The sequence below is a fragment of the Leptosomus discolor genome, chromosome 2 (genome assembly GCF_034619465.1).
Source record: "Leptosomus discolor isolate bLepDis1 chromosome 2, bLepDis1.hap2, whole genome shotgun sequence".
Classification (NCBI taxonomy): Eukaryota; Metazoa; Chordata; class Aves; order Leptosomiformes; family Leptosomidae; genus Leptosomus; species Leptosomus discolor.
This window is the reverse complement of record NC_141392.1, coordinates 67368285-67385964: the sequence shown is the minus strand read 5'-3', so window position 1 is coordinate 67385964 and position 17680 is coordinate 67368285. Positions and strand designations below refer to the sequence as shown.

Genomic DNA, 17680 nt, shown 5'->3' with positions numbered 1-17680 from the left:
GGTGGAAAACATTCAGTGAAAATCTAGACTAGCAGTTTCATAGCTTTCTGGTAGGATATTTGTCTTCTGTATACTTTCCCACTGATGCACAGACTGCTAAAAGCAATTTATTTCAAGACCCACCAGGAGTCTCTGTTCTGCTTATACTTTGATAATTTGACCTGGGTAGAGTATCACTGTGTCTATTCTGCTCTTGTGGATGGCAGGGGGAATGAACCTTAGCTTCTGAGCTAACTGGTTACAGCTGGCTTTTTCCATGTAGGTCAGATTCATCACCCTCAGGAGAAGACAGGCTCATACCTGGCTCATATGTACATCTCATCACACCTGGCGCAGCTCTCTTCTGGAACCTTGCTGACAACCTCTATCCACACCACACTTTTTCTTCAGTTCACACTATCGGAAATAGTAAAAGGGACATTCCGCATCCACCCAAGAGATGTATTTATAGCATAAAGCCTTGGGCACAGCACATGCATCAAACTGCAGGACATGAGAGGACACAAGCACAGCTGCAATAGCATTAGAAGACTGATCCATTTGGGAAGCAGCAAACTTGAGGCAATGTGGCCACTACCTAAATATCGGAAGTTCTCAGCACCTAGATCCAGGTTTCTTGTTGGAAGAGACTCAAGGAGTTGTGCCAGCAACAGGCACTGAAGAAACCACCGTATGTGCTATGTCGATAATGAAAAGGGCTCAAGCTCTTGCAGGGAAGTGGGAGAAAACCAAACTGAGACTGCGAGTATACGAACTGAAAAGAGAGGATGGGAAGAGGTGAGTGTCCTTTCCCAAATCACACACAGGCTGCCCTGTAAAACACTCATCATCCCCCTTTGGATAGACGCAAGCGCTGGCTCTCCCTACAAGACATACTCTCGTATGCGTCTCTCTGGAAGGAGGAATTTGGGGTTTCAAATACTTCCAGAAAAACCCTTCTCCTTATCAGGTATTATAACACGCAGACATCGCCTTCACCAGAGGACCACATAATTTTTGATACATAGGCCATCTAAGCCTGTGACGTGGCTGACTGCTCTGATGAACAGCTTCTTGAAGGAGACAAGACTCCTTTAAAAGGGATGGTACAAGGGAAAAAAAAATTACTTTTTTTTTTTTTCTCTTCTCCCAAATAGTCACTATGTAAAATGCAAATCAAAGTTAAAAATGCATGATCTAATTCCAGCTTTCTTGCTTGCTAATTGTAACTACAGTTTAAATCTGATTAAAATCCACCCACCTCTGGACAGAAGCAACACCTTTTGGAAAGAAATATGCACTTCTTTTTCAAATTAATGTTTTTTTCTAGTAGGTCATTGTTCTTCATGGATTCAATTTCTGAGTAATGTTCTAAAATCCACACTAAAACATAGTTTTATGCTTTCAAGTCCAGGAGGAGATGGGAAGAAAGGAAGACAGCTTTGGATGTCACAGAAACATTACCCACAACAGTGATTAAGCAAGGTTCAGAAACAAACACAAACACCACATATGAGGCAAAGCAACACAACTGAATCTGTTCTCATACCTGACATAAACCTACTTCTTTTCTAATATATCCACCTAAGCAATTGCCTCTTCTCAGCCTACATACTTGCAAATGAGGTTTGCGTGATCCCAAATATCATGGATTTGCCTTTTCAAAGTATCTCTATACGGAAAGGTGGGAAAGGGAACAAAATAATCCCAGCAAGGATGGACGGGGGAAGGAAAAAAGACAAGGGGAAAAAAAAAAAAAAAAAAGAGAGATTAAACAACTCTTACTAATCATAATTAGCTTGGTAACAGCAATTTGAACAAGTATCTGTACAAGTAATGCTAGAAATGCCCAAATTAAAAATCTTACTGTTTTCTGAATACAGTTGGTTCATTAGTTCACTACAACCGAAGAAAAAAAGTTTTAATCTCAGTTGACTAAAAATCTGTTCTGTAAAATAACAGTTTTATTATTACTGCAGCTTTAGTCACTATTAACAAATATCAATGACTGCTGCATCAGCACAGACTTGCAGGAAATGCACAACAAAGGAACACAAATTACATACTGAGCAGCAAAAGGGTTAGAGCGCAGAAATCGATACTTAAGCAGACAGGAAAATTTCAAGCACTGTACATGAAAAAATGTGGAGAAAAGCATCTTTTCCCTTTGTTTTCTTTCTAATATGTGACTTAGTGAATTTCACCTCATCTTACTTTAAGGTTTTTTGTTTGTTTTTACAGGCATTGACGCTCCATTGTTGGGGTTGTCATTGCTTAAGTTATAGATACAAAGGTAATTCAGATGTTACTTCCCAGTTGTGTAATAGGTCCTGTATTAAAAGTGGGATTGGGAATGTCTTTACTCTGCAGTGATTTCCAGGTGTCTCTCAGCTTCACGTCCACTACTAAGAGGCTTCGTCTCTGATGTGACAAAAGCGAGAAGTTAGCACAGGGAAGGTGAGATAAGTCTCTCAGATCATGATGAACCCATGCACAAAGGGTTACCGCAGCACCTTGACCACAGAAATACATGGTATTTCAGAAGCTTACTGCTTCAGAAATAATGATCTGCATTAGCAACCACTGTACATCACCCATTCTATTAAAGGGCTTTTTTCCATCTTGGCTGAACTTCATTCTTTTTCATATACCATGGTGGTTTTCCTTCACTCCCTCCCCCAAATATTTCCCAGGCCCTGTTTTTATTTTCCCTCTTCTAAGTAGTAAAATTATTTTACTTTTTTCCTCCCACTTCTAACTTGGCTTCTTTTACTTCTCCTACAGGACAGCCTGTAGTTATATTATTGCTTGAATTTGGCATTCATTTGACTGTTAAAAATTGCACACAGGTGAGTGGGAGTGGAAAGCAGAGCGATAAGGTTTCCAGTCAGGGCAACCTACTGAAATGTCAAAGCTAAAGAACAGAACAGCCAGAAACACGCGGGGGGAAGGGGAAGAAGGGGGCCACCTACATTTACAGCAAATTAAAGCGGCCATGTAAACATAGAATAAGTTCACATTCACCAGTTGTCTGCTTTTTATCATTTCTGTGAGAGAGTCCAGCCAAAGCGTGCCAAACACAGGGTACAAAGTCACCAGATGTGCTGATTCCATGCCATGCTCTGTGGGTAGGAGCACATGAGTTGTGCCCATGCTCTGGAGCCAAATAAAACCATGTGAGAAGCAGCAGTACATTAGCTTGGTTCTGGTCCTCCACTACACTCCAAGATAGCCAGAAAATTTGAAGGCAAGAAAACTACTGTTATTTTCAGGACAGGAAAAAAAAAAAAAAAAAAAAAAAAAAGAAATATACATATATACACACACACACAAACAAGCAGGCTGAGAGTGAAAATTGTGGTAGGACAACGGCACAATAGGCAGATACAGTACTCTAAAGCAGGGCTGGTTTGCTCCTCTGTGTGCAGGGAAGCAGTGAGAAATCAAACAAGCACTACTCTTCAGCCGTACTTAGCGCTTCCAGCCTTGTACATGCTGAACACTAAATGCCTCAAAATCTGGAACACCTTCCTGGCTGCCAAGGTGCTATTCAAAATCTGTTTTCCCTGTAACTCTGAAAGGCTAGCACAATATCATTTTGCTTTTTGTTCACTCTTCAGAATTCTACCAAAATAGCAGCTTCAGGTAATGCCTCTCACTGACATCCACAGTTCCCCAAGCAGCAGCTGACTTCATACAAGCAGTGGAACAATCTCACTTACAGCATGGGCTCCTGACTAGCAATGGTAACAATTGGCAAGAAGTGACTGCAAATACCATTTGAACATCTCATGAAACAGATATCGGAAGCTATAAAGCTGAACCACACAACAGAAAGCTGCGTCATGAGCAAGAATACTTTTATGAATGCTCTGATGCTACCAGCATGGCAAAGGTAGATTTGCACAAGATTAACCTACTACTTTAGAACTCTATAGCAGATTTCTCACTTTGCTTTAATTTATTACTTCAGATTCAGAGTAATAAACTGATACACTTCAAATACTGAACTAGGGAAGAAAAAAAAAAGAAGAAATTAAGAAAGAGAAAAAATAGTTTCCCAGAAGGCAGCATTTTATACAGTTTCCACTGGAGTTTGGTTACGCTATACTCAAAATAACAATGTGACAGATTTTCTAAACCATAATTGATATCAGTAAAATACACTCATTTAACACATACAAGGCAGTAAAAAGATAAGCTATTCAAGAGCAAATGAGCTTTTTGGAAATACATATAGCATGGAAGAGGTGTAACTGAACAAAATAGTATTATACCTTTAAAGAAAAAAAAAAGCACAACCAACCAAATGTCCCTTTACATAAGCATGTATAACAGCTGGCCTTGATGGACAAACACAGTAAGTAATCTTTTTTTAAATGTTCTTTCACCACTTCAATGAAACAGAATAAACCCATCTGTGTCAATGAATGAAAAACCAACACATATAGTTGTTACTCATACGTGAAAGTAATTCCTATTATTACAAAAACCTAACTTGCACTAACCTCATGCCTCAATTTCCTGATAAAAAAATTACTTATCTAAATGTACAAAAGCATTGCTATACTATGCGTTATCTATGAAGCCTTCCCTGTGCCCCTCCTCTCTTCACTTATACCAAGTGAAGTGTGCTCGAGAACAACAGGGAATCCTTGAAGTCAGTCAATAGATTGATTAGTGCACTGTACTGAGCAAGCTAAATAGGATCAGGATGTTTACAGGTGTTCTTTGGGCAGACATTAATTGCACTGCACTAACAAGGTAGGCTTCTTTCTGTTAAAGATACTACTAACAAATAATACAGACAAGAAACCAACCACAAGGCTTACTGAGTAAGGAAAGTAGTAAAATATGTTTTTCTGATCAAGGAAGTACGTCAAATAAATCCAACACTGTAGTATATTGACAAGTTAAACAGGAAACGAGTATGAGTCAACTTGTGGAGCCAAGTAGTGTGTGAAGATCGGAGTGTATGAAGACTGAAGTATCTAAGGAAGAAAAAATAATTTTCTGTTGCCTTCAACGAAACTTATCTACCCCATCACATAAAGAAATGTAGAAGGACAAGAGAAAACCAGAATTTCTCAGCAGCCCCAAACCTTTGCAATTTATTTCATTATGTAATGATCCAGTTAAGCTATCAGTGATCAAACTTTAAAACCACTACCTTCCCGAATTACATTTGCCAGTTCATGGAGGCCTAGTCAATAAATTCCCTTGCGCACAGTTTCTCTGATTTATTACCTTTATACTGGCAATGAGCCATACAGCAGCAAACCTTGAAAAGTCAGTTCTCAACTGCTCAGTGGACTAGTGAACTTTGTCTATTAAAATAAAAAGGGACCCAGAAAGCATTCTGTTTGTTCTTCATCCTTCTGTAGTGCCCTACAGCAAGCTGGTTCATCACATGTGGAACAGCACTTCCATGGAAGAGCTCGGTAACACGGGACACAGTGAGAGTTCTCCTGCTGCTTGCCAAGCTCTTGTCTTTCCCAAGCCTCAAGAAAAAAACAGCTTTCAGCAGACACTGCTTCCTGGTAAACTTTTGTCTGACTGTACCCATACACATCCATTTAAATATATTTATAGGTTGGTGGTTTCATTTCTACAGGAGAAAAATTCAGGTTTAAGCAAAGTAAAAGGCCAAAAGTCATCTATATGACCTCTACATTACAGCTTCCCTTCCTGAACCACTTTCATATCAGATCTATATTAAAACACAAATTTCACGACCTTCTGGCTTCCCTCTCTCATTTATACACTTCATCAACACTTACGTTGGTTCTGTGCTGAAATTCATTTTGGGTCACACGGGTGACACAAAAGCTATTTCCTTTCCGTACGAGGCAGAACTTAAATAGCAGACAACTAACCTTCCAGATCACAACAAATACTCAACACTATTTGTATAGGAAAATGAAGTTGCACGTAAATCTAAGGGTGTAATTTTCATATTTCTTTGAGGTGTCCCAGAGGTTTATAGAACCCCTGTACCCATTCATGCCAACAGCTCCCATGGTCTTCACCAACTGCACCAGCATAACAATTCTTTTTACAGCTACACGATGAACTAGGTTAAACTGACACATGCTGCAGACTTTTTCCCCGTCACGTTATTATTTTCAATCCACACCAGTTCACAACCACATGCACATCAGAGCAACTAGGAGAAGGTAGCAAGGTGAGAATGCCTCTGGGAATGACGGGACACAGGAATGAGCAGCCAGAGACATTCTGCCTAAAATCCATATAAAAGAAATTACTGTGAAAGTGTGGCCTAAGATTGTTCATCAGCACACTCCCTCCCATCTCCATTGCCTTTCACCATGTATGTTCTCCATTCTGAAATAACTGTGCAGTCTTCCACCAGAGACCCCAAAACATCAGCCTAAACCAGAATACGTAATGTTTTACTTTTCAGGACTGTTTAGTTTCCTTTCCTTTCTTTCAGAGGAGGGAATTTAGTTTTATTCTTTAAAATGGGACAACATAGAAGGTCATATGTAATTTTTGTAAAGTAAAAAAAAAATTAAATTCTGCAATATTCTTCACTGTATAAAATAAAGTTTGCATTTGTGAAACACACTCTAATACTAAGGAACATCTTTGGAGATTTAATCTGTTCTCCTTTAGTCATGCTAGATGATAAGTGCAACTAAGGACTTTCCCCAATACTGTTAATTTATTTTCCTCAGATTTCTAGAAAACCAATTAAAAAAATTTAGCACACATCCAATCCGGGCACATTATCCATCTGAGAGACTCGAAACAAGATGTCCATCTCAGCACAACAGTATTGTCCACTATAATTTAGAAATTCTTCAAATTGCATTTGTATCCAGGAGAGTAGTAGCCCTTCCATTAAAAAGGCCCTTCATTAAGTGGTTCCCTGTCACATAGCCCATTACAGGCTCTCATGTTCTGACCCTGCGTAGCCTCAGAATAATACTGCTTTTAACAGGCAAAATAAACAGGGTAAACAAACTGTCTTCTCTATCTGAGGGTAAAAACATCAGTAAATGTATTATTAATATGGATAAAATCACCCCTTTGCACATCCCTAGTGATAAAACAAAGCACTATTATTTAGTTTGTCTTCTGCAAAACAAAGTTATCCACACGCAATGAACAGTCCCCTAAAATAACTGGAAAAAATCCATAGCCAAAATTGGATTTCATCTTAATAGCATTCTCCAATTTCTCTCTTGTATAGTATAACGTATAAAAATCATACTTGAAAACATAACAGATGCTCTAAAGAGTTTGCTTCAACATACAGAAGATGTCTGTCTTCACAGGTACAAAGACCATCATGTAAACACTTTGACTTAATTTTTGTCACCATGTCTACAAAAATATAACATTTGGTTACCAATCTTGCCTCACACAAAAAGCAAATCCGCAGTTGTGGAACCAATTCTACATAAGGAACAACTCAATAGTCTTGCACCACTCAACATAGAACAATGTCAGAAGAGTGCAAATTTTATTTAAAGTGTATTTTAAAAAACTAGCAGGTTGGAGAAGGTGATCAAGAATCAGCTTTACTCACTGCCTGTACAAGAGGCCAACATGTTATCAAACAGAATTCATGTGCAAGTTCAAAACAAGTAAAGAGCAGCTGCGTCTTGCCATGATTCGTAACAAAAGCTGGCACTCTTATAGGACATGGCAGATACTAGGCAGCTTCAAGGAGCCCACGCGCAGCAAAACAAAGCTGACAGGCCAAAACTATTAATTCATGAAGAACGTCATGAATAAAGACCATTTTGAGTTGATGAAATTCCTAAATGCCAAACAGCTGGAAACTGGGAAAGCAGTACAGGGCACGATCACCACTCATTTGTCCAACCTCTGCATTCTTCCCTAGGCAACTGCTAATAGCTATTCTCAAAACCAGCAAACCTTCATCTTTATCTAGCACATTCACTTTTATATGCTCTTAGAAACCTAACATAGGACATCAGATGTTTTCCAAGGTTTTAATAAGTTATGCAAAGGTTTTATCATGTCAGCTGCAGTTCAAACAATTTACAAGTTGGTATTTAAAGCTGTACACAAGCACCTGCTCTAAGTGTTCCTTTTATTTCTAAATTAATCATTATGTACTGCATTTATTTTTCCAATATGAGAAGATGAGTGGCTTTTGCCTCTGCTCCTAATTTGACAAATACAATGTAGGTCAGTATAAAAAAATTCTGAAGTTGCATTAATTACTCAGAGATAATTACACTTGCCTTATCAATAGTGTTTACTACTGCTATATGTGCAAAATGCTTTCCATTAAGACAAGTTTTCAGATTTCCATGGGTCTGAAATTTCCCACGATTTATCGTTTTCCAAAGCACAATATCGAGTTAAACCCCTCCCTTGAGAAGTAAAACATTAAGTCAATTGTCAAATTTTTCCCCTTTTCCTATTTTTTATGTGTCCTTTTCTCTCACCTTTTTTTTTTTAATAAGACTTTCTGAAGCTACTAAGAAAACTGACAACAGAAAATTGAAAAACTAAAAACTGACATTTGAAAATTGAGTATCATAGAATGGTAGAATCATTTGGTTGGAAAAGACCTCTAAGATGATCAAGTCCAACTGTCAGCCCAAGACCACCATGCTCACTAAACCATGTCCAGAAGTGCTACACCTTTTTTTGAACACCTCCAGGGATGGTGACTCGACCACCTCCCCGGGCAGCCTGTTCCAATGAGTATAATCATTTATGACTACAACGGTTCTGCATGAATCCAGTAAAGTTAGAGCCCTGAAAGCCACATAATCAGTGTAAGGGTATTATAACATGCTGGTAAACAGTACTCCTTCTGAGACAAAGCTATACTGGAATAAGTATTCCCCTTACTAAAGCCAAGACCAGGACATTGTATTGGATTCCAGAGAGATGTAAGAGACAAGGGCTCCAAACACAGCAAAGGGTGTCCAGGGAAAGGATATCAACGCATGCATTTGTGCCTAGCTGAAGGATTGAAGAGCCTGATGGAGGGAAAACAGTCCCTACCCTAGCACTTCAGTTTCTGTGCTGCTCAGTTTTCGTGGGTACTCCTTCTCTTCTATCATTCTCCAACTGAGCAGGAAAAAGTGGGCTGACTCTGGTGCCCAGGAAATCCCTGGCTTCTACAGGTTAGAAAATCCAGCATTTTTCAAAGTGAAAAGCACAGTATTTTGATTTTACCTATACCTTCATTACCACATCTTGTTCTTCTTGGATAATTTCTTCATAAGCAGCTGACTGCTTTCTAACCTACAGTTTCAACAGTAACCAGGCAGGGTCAGCAATGTTAAAAAACTGTACGGCAGATGATTGCACGTTTTTTTTTCTTCTGCTGCTTTTGCTGAACCTCTTGCTGCTCCACTTCCGGCAGAGGAATTCAGCACTCGTTTTAGAACTGTCTTACATTCTCAGAGCTCATTTGAAAATTGTGCCATTTCAAACACAAAAGAGCTTAAGTATTTAGATACAGCATAGATGTTCAGAATCTGAAGACTGTCTTCTTCAGGGTGGCTAGCTCATCAGATGAGACAGCTCACTTTTAGTCTCAATCTCAATTACCAAACATCAAACTTTTAAACAGTGGTCCAAGAAGTCTAGAATTCTAACCAGAGAATGAAAAAAAAAAAAAAAATCATCAGATTCTTCTGTATCTGTTTTGGACTATCTCCGAAACATTTCTTTATTCTGCTAGATTTTATTCAGCAACCACAATTTCACATATAGATGTGAAAAAAAAGAACTTCCTCCAGAAGAGTCCACGTGCTGCACTCAGAGGAAAAAGGTCTGTAGCAGAACTGAACAGAAATCAGGTGCCAAAGTCAGAGTGCACTGTGTCATTTAAGTCCAAAAACTGCCTAAAGATGACACGCATATTATTTGGGAGAAGCAAGAAGAGCTATCTTGTAATTTAGATTCATTCAAAATACAATGCCTCAAATTGCTGTTCTACCTATACAAGGTATGCCCGAGGTCTAAGAATACCAATTTTTTTACAAAATGGTGCTCCCACCACAATTAGAATACCTCCAACCGTTTTAACAAACCACGTAGACTCTGAAAAACGCAAACTTAAAAGTAACCAATTTTGGCCTTCCTAGAGGAGATACCATTTTGAATTTGTTAGTACAAGACCACCATGAAAGCTGATGCTTCAGGGCTTAAACTTACTCTTCCATATGCAAACTTGAAACACCAAGAAGTCCATTAAATAAAGTGTTCATCTTGCTTAATTAACCTATTTTGTAAGATACAGGGCATGGTAACAGCTGCTCATATCAATGACTCCAAAGCAGGGGGAAACCCAGCTAGTTAGCATTTAAGTAAAATTACACACACTAGCCACCATTAATAATGCACAGCAATATATAAAAAGCTGGGGAAGGAATGGTGCAGAGGTTAGGTTACTTCTGTGTGGCAACATTTCCCACTTCTCCACACATACCTCACTTCACAAAACCTTTTAGATACAAATAAAATAGCCATGACCTTTTTTCCCTCCTCTGCATGATTAATTACTTAATGTATTATTAATTGGAAAATGTAGCTGAATTTCAAATGCTTTCATTTTCTCAGCATATCATGCTGTCTGGGAAGCACCGATTAAGCTGTTCATCAAAGGTGAGCAGGCAAGGTCATGTAGGCTGTACCTCTTCAGTTATTCATTACTTGTCCTAAATAGTAATTAACAGCAGCAATATTTCCATAAATCAAAGCTTTTCTGATTACCTTCAGATGATGAGCAGTTGGGGGGAAGGAATCAGTCTATTGGTTTTTGCATGTATTCTTTATTCACCGTTTCTTCTACTGCATACTTGAATAATTCAATCAATACATTAGCTGTCATTTAAGACACAGAATTTCACTGCAAGTCAACATGAATTCCACACAGAACAAAGAGGAGGTTACAGCTTCCTTTCTCCCTGTGCCCCCCAGCTTTAAAGAAGGATTTGATCTAAGAAAGTTTCTGAATTACCAAGACAGTTATATTTATTATTTTTGTTTCTTTTTATTACCTCCATTATCAAGGCTAAAGTAGAGATCACAGACTATGGCCTTGAGGCCATATTCAGTGAGGCTCCAAGCTTCTTAATAAACTTATCACTTCAGTATCTGTGGGGTTTCTCACCTTGAGGCATCTCAGGTGGCAAATAGTGAGGTTCTTGAGCACTGACATGTACCCAGTCGAAGTCATCATACAAGTCTTGGTGGTAGTCACAGGGTCCAGGACCATCATCGAATGTACAACCCCCTAGGGAAGAAACTCGTTATTAGTTTATTTAAAAGCAGAGCTCTTTCCAGAGTCAAGCAGAGGTGTTCCTCCTGGGCACACCACAACTACAGAGCCCACACAGCCTGTGGCACGGTTCACAGGCTTGATCATGCAAAGCTAAAACCTGCAAGTAGCTCGTCCACTAGTGTTCCTGCCTCTTCTTTAAAATGCCTCTGCTTCACACAACCAATTTTGCCCAAGAACACATTCTGTCAGAGCAGGAGATCACAGGGTGAATCACTCAGCGCAAGTGAAACCTGGCCCAAAAAGCAACACACCATCTAAACCAAGGGGGAAACAGAAAATAATGGGACTAGGCTCTAAAATTAAAGGTATAAATCAATAACTCCAATGCACTGAAAGCATAAGTAGTACAAACACTGTCAACGAGGATAAATACTGTGCCCAAAACAAAAAGTCACACAAAATAATTAAAATTACTTAGAAATGAAATAATTGCTGCAGAATGAATTGGATAATCTTGCTTCATTAAACATATCTAGCATAATAGAACATAAATTAAAGGTGCTTTTTCAGGGTCACACAAACAACTGATATGAAAACCTTACAACAAAAGTTGTGAGAAGTGACAGGTAGAAAGAAGAGGAGGAAAGTAAAAGATGTGTGGAAAAAAAAAGTTTAAAAATTGCTGTGTAAAACACACTAAAATGTCTGCCCTGTCTCATTCAGTAAGTTTTTTATCACATTCTTCACTCAAGGCAATTAAGTAGGCTGGGGGAAAAGAGAGAAGAAAACATGATGATCACAGAAAGAGATCAAGGTTTGAGAAAGAAGAAACTAAGGAATCAAAACAGCCTGGTCAAAGAAAAAGAGCGTAAATGCAAAAAAAAAAAAAAACCCAGATGTCACACATACAACTCTGCAGCATCTGCTATCTCTATTCATGGCACACAGTCCTTGAGTTTGCTCCTCCTGCTCAAAAACAAAAGGCAAGACCAGGAAAGAGTGAAAGAGACAACACAGTGCATCCATATTTATTTAGGCAGTATTTTTTAATCCAGAAAATAAGTTATATAAGAACTCGAGAATTAGATTACAAGCAGATCTTGGCAATCAGGGGAGATACTTCTTGTATCCTCTTCTCCCTGTCTTCAGGACTTAGAGCATATCAATCCAAAACCCAACTGTCATTACAAAAGTTCCTCCTGTTAAGATGACAATTCTAGAGTAACAGAAGCATTTGTATTGACTTCATTCTGATTTTTAAACAAAAATATGGGACAAATAGTGTGAGTCCCAAGAACAAACAAACAAACAAACAAAAAAACCCAAACTTATGATAAATTCTAATGTCACTGTAAGATGAATCACTGCCACCTCATCAACAGTGAACACCCTCCCATGCCTGCCAGGCTCTCACCAGCCCACACTACACCCCAAAGGAGAAGAGGCTGGAGGTGCGAATAGGAAAACTGAGGATCACTAAGAACTACAGCCTGTACTCATTTCTGCCCTTTGTATAAAATGTATACGGCCTGGGAATAGGACAGGCCAAAGAATAAGGAAAGGAGGAATGGGCATATATGTCTGAGGATAAAAATATCTTTTCCCTACCCAAAATGGAGTATTCAAATATCACATAACAGGCAGAGAGTTTGTAAAACTCTCTGTGAAAACACATTTGGGGAAGCGGAAGTCTCTTTTACTAAATTTCATCAGCAAATCTAGACTGTGTCCCAAACCAAGACTATGTTTCATCTTCAATTAGAGACAACTCAAATAATTCCCACAGTTTTGCACAGGTATTTGTCATTTTGCATAAATGACAAAAACAAGTTTTAGCTAATTCTGCTTCACCAAAAATCACTAGTGCATAATCATTCCTTGGCACTCCCTGATCCACTTGTTAACTAGCGTTTTGGCTGGCAAGGACAACACCAGAAGAGAAAGAAAACCTTACGCTATAGCGAAATTTCTAGAATTAGCTAAATCATTGTACCATAAAACCTTAAACCTTCATATTCAGTTCCGTATTCGCAAAACCTTCTCAAACATTATGCTGCGACAACATAAGCACAGCATCAACAAGAAGAATAAAAAAGCCCCAACTTCATGCTCTGTACTAAGGTAGTTACTGCATCAGTGTTGTTGTCAAAGGCTGCAAGGCACAAGAAGAGAAATATTTGCACGTCAAAGAAACATTTATGCCTTTCAAAGTCCCAACTCCAATGCCCTGTTACCACCAAGAGACTTTTCTAATTAACATCTATCATGATAAACCCAGAAAGGCTTAGAACACAAATCTTTTTTTTTTATTTAACTTATAATACACTGCTATGATCACTCCACAACAAAAATGTACATTTCCTTTGACATTTAATTGATAAATGAATAGCAGTTTCCCTTAAAGGGAAGTTATCACTGTCTGCTGTCCCAGCACCAAAATGACATACGGCTTTGAAGCACATGCCTTAGGGCCACCCATTACCCTTTTTAATGGTTTAAGTGCCCTCAGTATATAAATTTAAACTACCAATGAATCTTGTAGACTCATTTGGAAGATGAATGTCCTTAATTGTTCGTCTTTGTGACCACTATTAATTTTAGTTATCAGGCTTCTGATTAGCAATAACAACACGCCTGTTAATATACCACAAGCAATCCAAACCTCCTTGTGCGTAGCACATCACAGCTGCATCCACAGAACAAATGTCCATTTATCGCATACACATGAACAAAGTTTATCACGACAGATTATCAACCCACTACAAAATTCACGCTGTAACAACTGCTTAAACCAATGGCTTCCTCTCATGGAGCACACCATGTTTTACCAACATACTGTGAACATTTCAAGGTAAGTAAAGTAAAAGTCAATGCTGTAGTGATTTATCCAGTATAACACAATGAGACAGACTAAGAATTTTAAATCCCTGGCAGATTACTTATGACTTAAAACACGAACGAATTTGGATGTCCCCTTCTTCATTTTGACAGTCAACTGCCCACGTGCTATTTTCGTAATTCTGGGTACTAAGAGACAAACCTGCTGTAACGCGATATGTGGAAAACACAAGGAGAAGAGATGGTGGGTGGGTGAAACCAGCAGTAATATATTTTGTTCCCAGTCATTTGTTCACAGAATCACAGAATGTTAGGGGTTGGAAGAGACCTCAAAAGATCATCTAGTCCAACCCCCCTGCCAAACCAGGACCACCTAGAGTAGGTCACACAGGAATCCGTCCAGGTGGGTTTTGAATGTCTCCAGAGAAGGAGACTCCACAACCTCTCTGGGCAGCCTGTTCCAGTGCTCTGTCACCCTCACAGGGAAAAAGTTTTTCCGTATGTTAACGTGAAACCTCCTATGCTCCAGCTTGCACCCATTGCCCCTTGTCCTGTCATTGGACATCACCAACAAGAGCCTGGCTTCATCCTCCTCACACTCACCCTTTACATATTTATAAACATTAATGAGGTCACCCCTCAGTCTTCTCTTCTCCAAGCCAAAGAGATCCAGCTCCCTCAGCCTTTCATCATCAGGGAGATGCTCCACGTCTTTGTACATAGTTCAAAACTATATACATTTTAAATCAATCTTTAACCACTCAAACATAAAACTACATCTGACAGATCTACAGTAGATGCTGTAGGTCAGCAATTGTTAGCACCCTAACTCAGCTGTTGGGCCATTCTCCACAATAATGTAACAGTACTGTTCAGGGAAGAAAGATTGGCTTGATGAATGTTTAGTACCTTCCAATGAAGTTCAAGCTGAACTCCAATACACATTCATATTTGTTGTTCAACTTTTTTACAACAGTCTGGTAATATCCTACAAATGGCAAGTTAGAAATCTCCAACTCAGCCATTTGTAACTTCCCCAAAACTCAATAAAAAGGTACTTCACTACAAACCACTGTCCCCTTACATATCAACACCACGTTCCTTTAGCTACAGCTGATGTATAACCTGCAATTTATCTTCAACACTACCCTGCCACTGGAATTTGTGCACACCTACCAACACACATGCCATGCCACAGTGATTTGTGCACCTCTGCTAAATCACCTGGCTGGAAGCACACAGCTCTAACATTCAAATGCTCTCAGACCCTGCAGTATCTAAATCCACATTTACCTTAGATTTCTAATATCATGCTTCAGAAAAAAGGTGGTGGCAGCAGCAGTGATCAAAGCAATACACCAGACTGGTCTGACCTCAACAGCCCGATGTGGGCTTGGGGACTGGAATGCAAGGCAGCCAGCATCTCCTCTGTTCAAATGACGCCGAAGGCCCCATAATGGTCAGACAATTCACTTTTTCCATTATGTTTTGCCATAAGCTCCACTATGTTATTAACTTCATCTTAAACACACCTACAATTCTCACACATTCCTCTTCAACATCCTTCTAAAAGATAAATGATAAATCATGTTCCTCATAAAAATTTCCTGGCTACGTGTCCATTTTAATTTATAAAAGATAAAGAATCTTAAATATTCATTCTAAAAAGAAAGATATGAATATGCCACACTGAACTCTCAGAAATCAAAGCTCAACTAAATAAGAAGGTCATTAAGATCAACCTAAGTTTAATCTTAAAATTAATCTTAAAATCCCAAAGATTAACCTAAATTTAATAAAGATCATATAGTCAAGGTTTACACATCACCTGTTGTGGTGGGTTGACCCTAGGTGGATGCCGGGTGCCCATCAAAGTCACTTCATCACTCCCCTCCTCAGCTGGACAGGGGAAAAGAAAATGTAACAAAAGGCTCGTGGGTCAAGATAAGGACAGGGAGAGATCACTCACCAATTACCATCACAGGCAAAACAGACCCAACTTGGGGAAATCAGTTTAATTTATTACCGAACAAGTCAGAGTAGGGTAATGAACAATAAAACCAAACCCCTCCCTTCTTTCCCGGGCTTAACTTTGTTCCCAATTTTTCTCCCTCCTTCCCCTCCCCCCCCCCCCCAAAGCAGCGCAGAGGGACAAGGAATGGGGGTTGCAGTCAGTTCATCACACCTTGTTTCTGCCACTCCTTCCTCCTCGAGAGAGGACTCCTCACACTCTTCCCCTGCTCCAGCGTAGGGTCCCTCCCACAGGAGACAGCTCTCCACAAACTTCTCCAACATGAGTCCTTCCCACAGGCTACAGTTCTCAATGAATTGCTCCAGCATGGGTCCCTTCCATGGGGTGCAGTCCCTCAGGAACAGACTGCTCCAGCCTGTGTCCCCCATGGGGTCACAAGTCCTGCCAGCAAACCGGCTCCAGTGTGGGCTCCTCTCTCTCCATGGGTCCACAGGTCCTGCTGGGAGACTACTCTAACATGGGCTTCCCACAGGGTCACAGCCTCCTTCAGGCACATCCACCTGCTTCAGTGTGGGGTTCTCTATGGACTGCAGGTCGGTATCTGCTACATCATGGGCCTCCACGGGCTGCAGGGACACAGCCTGCCTCACCATGGTCTTCACCACGAGCTTCAGGGGAATCTCCGCTCTGGTACCTGGAACACCTCCTTCCCCTCCTTCTTCATTGACCGTGGTGTCTCCAAAGTTGTTTCTCTCCCACATTCTCACTCCTCTCTCCAGCTGCAGTTGCACAGGTTGTTGGTTTGTTTTTTTTTTTTCCCTTCTTAAATACATTATCACAGAGATGCTACCACTGTGACTGACGGCCTTGGCCAACAGTGAGTCTGTCTTGGAGCCAGATGGCATTGACTCTGTCATAGGACATAGGGGAAGCTTCTAGCAGCTTCTCACAGAAGCCACACCTGTAGCTCCCCTGCTACCAAAACCTTGCCATGTAAACCAAATACACCTATTTAAATACGCTTGAATATAAAGGCAAATTACAATTTTTAAAATGTTACCATGGTATTTCCTTACCAGCAACACTCAGTATACTGCTCTGTGATTTTGATTTATCCTACATCCTTTCATACCAGCCCAGGAAAGAAGAGTTGAATGGATTTTTCCCCATTAGGCTAAAATATAAATAAGCTTAAGACTAAGAGAAGCACGTGTCAGTAACTCCCCCGATAAATGGACATCCACTACAACTTTACGGTGGCCTTCCAGCTCATCAGCTCAGGACAGAAAGGAAAAATTTTTCAGATTTTGAACTAGTGATCTTTATCTAACAATTCCAGTGCTGTCACTACACTTCCTAGAGATCATGTCACTTTTACTATTTAGAATAGAAACAGTTGGTTGCACACCAATATTACATAAAATTTAAGATATCCATAACTTTTATTATGAATGGCATTATAGGGATTCTATGCTGGAGATCTACTGACTTCTAGATGAAAGATACTATTCCCACATATCACATAAAAATTCTGTATGTCAGATTTCATATTTAATTAGACCTTAAAAACTCCAAAGTCCTTTAAAATATGCTCAGAAAAGCAATAGTAAAAAACAATTCAAACGTTAAGAAAACTACTAAATTAC

At 39.5% G+C, this 17680-nt stretch overlaps 1 protein-coding gene across 1 annotated transcript in view; it reads right to left on the bottom strand.

The window, feature by feature from the left end:
* Positions 1-17680, bottom strand: part of PTPRK (protein tyrosine phosphatase receptor type K) — a 416718-nt gene that overhangs the window by 313637 nt on the left and 85401 nt on the right. The window contains exon 2 of the mRNA XM_086461237.1: positions 11114-11236. Within this exon, the coding sequence (XP_086317363.1) occupies positions 11114-11236 (123 nt within the window). The remainder of the gene's footprint in view (positions 1-11113; positions 11237-17680) is intronic.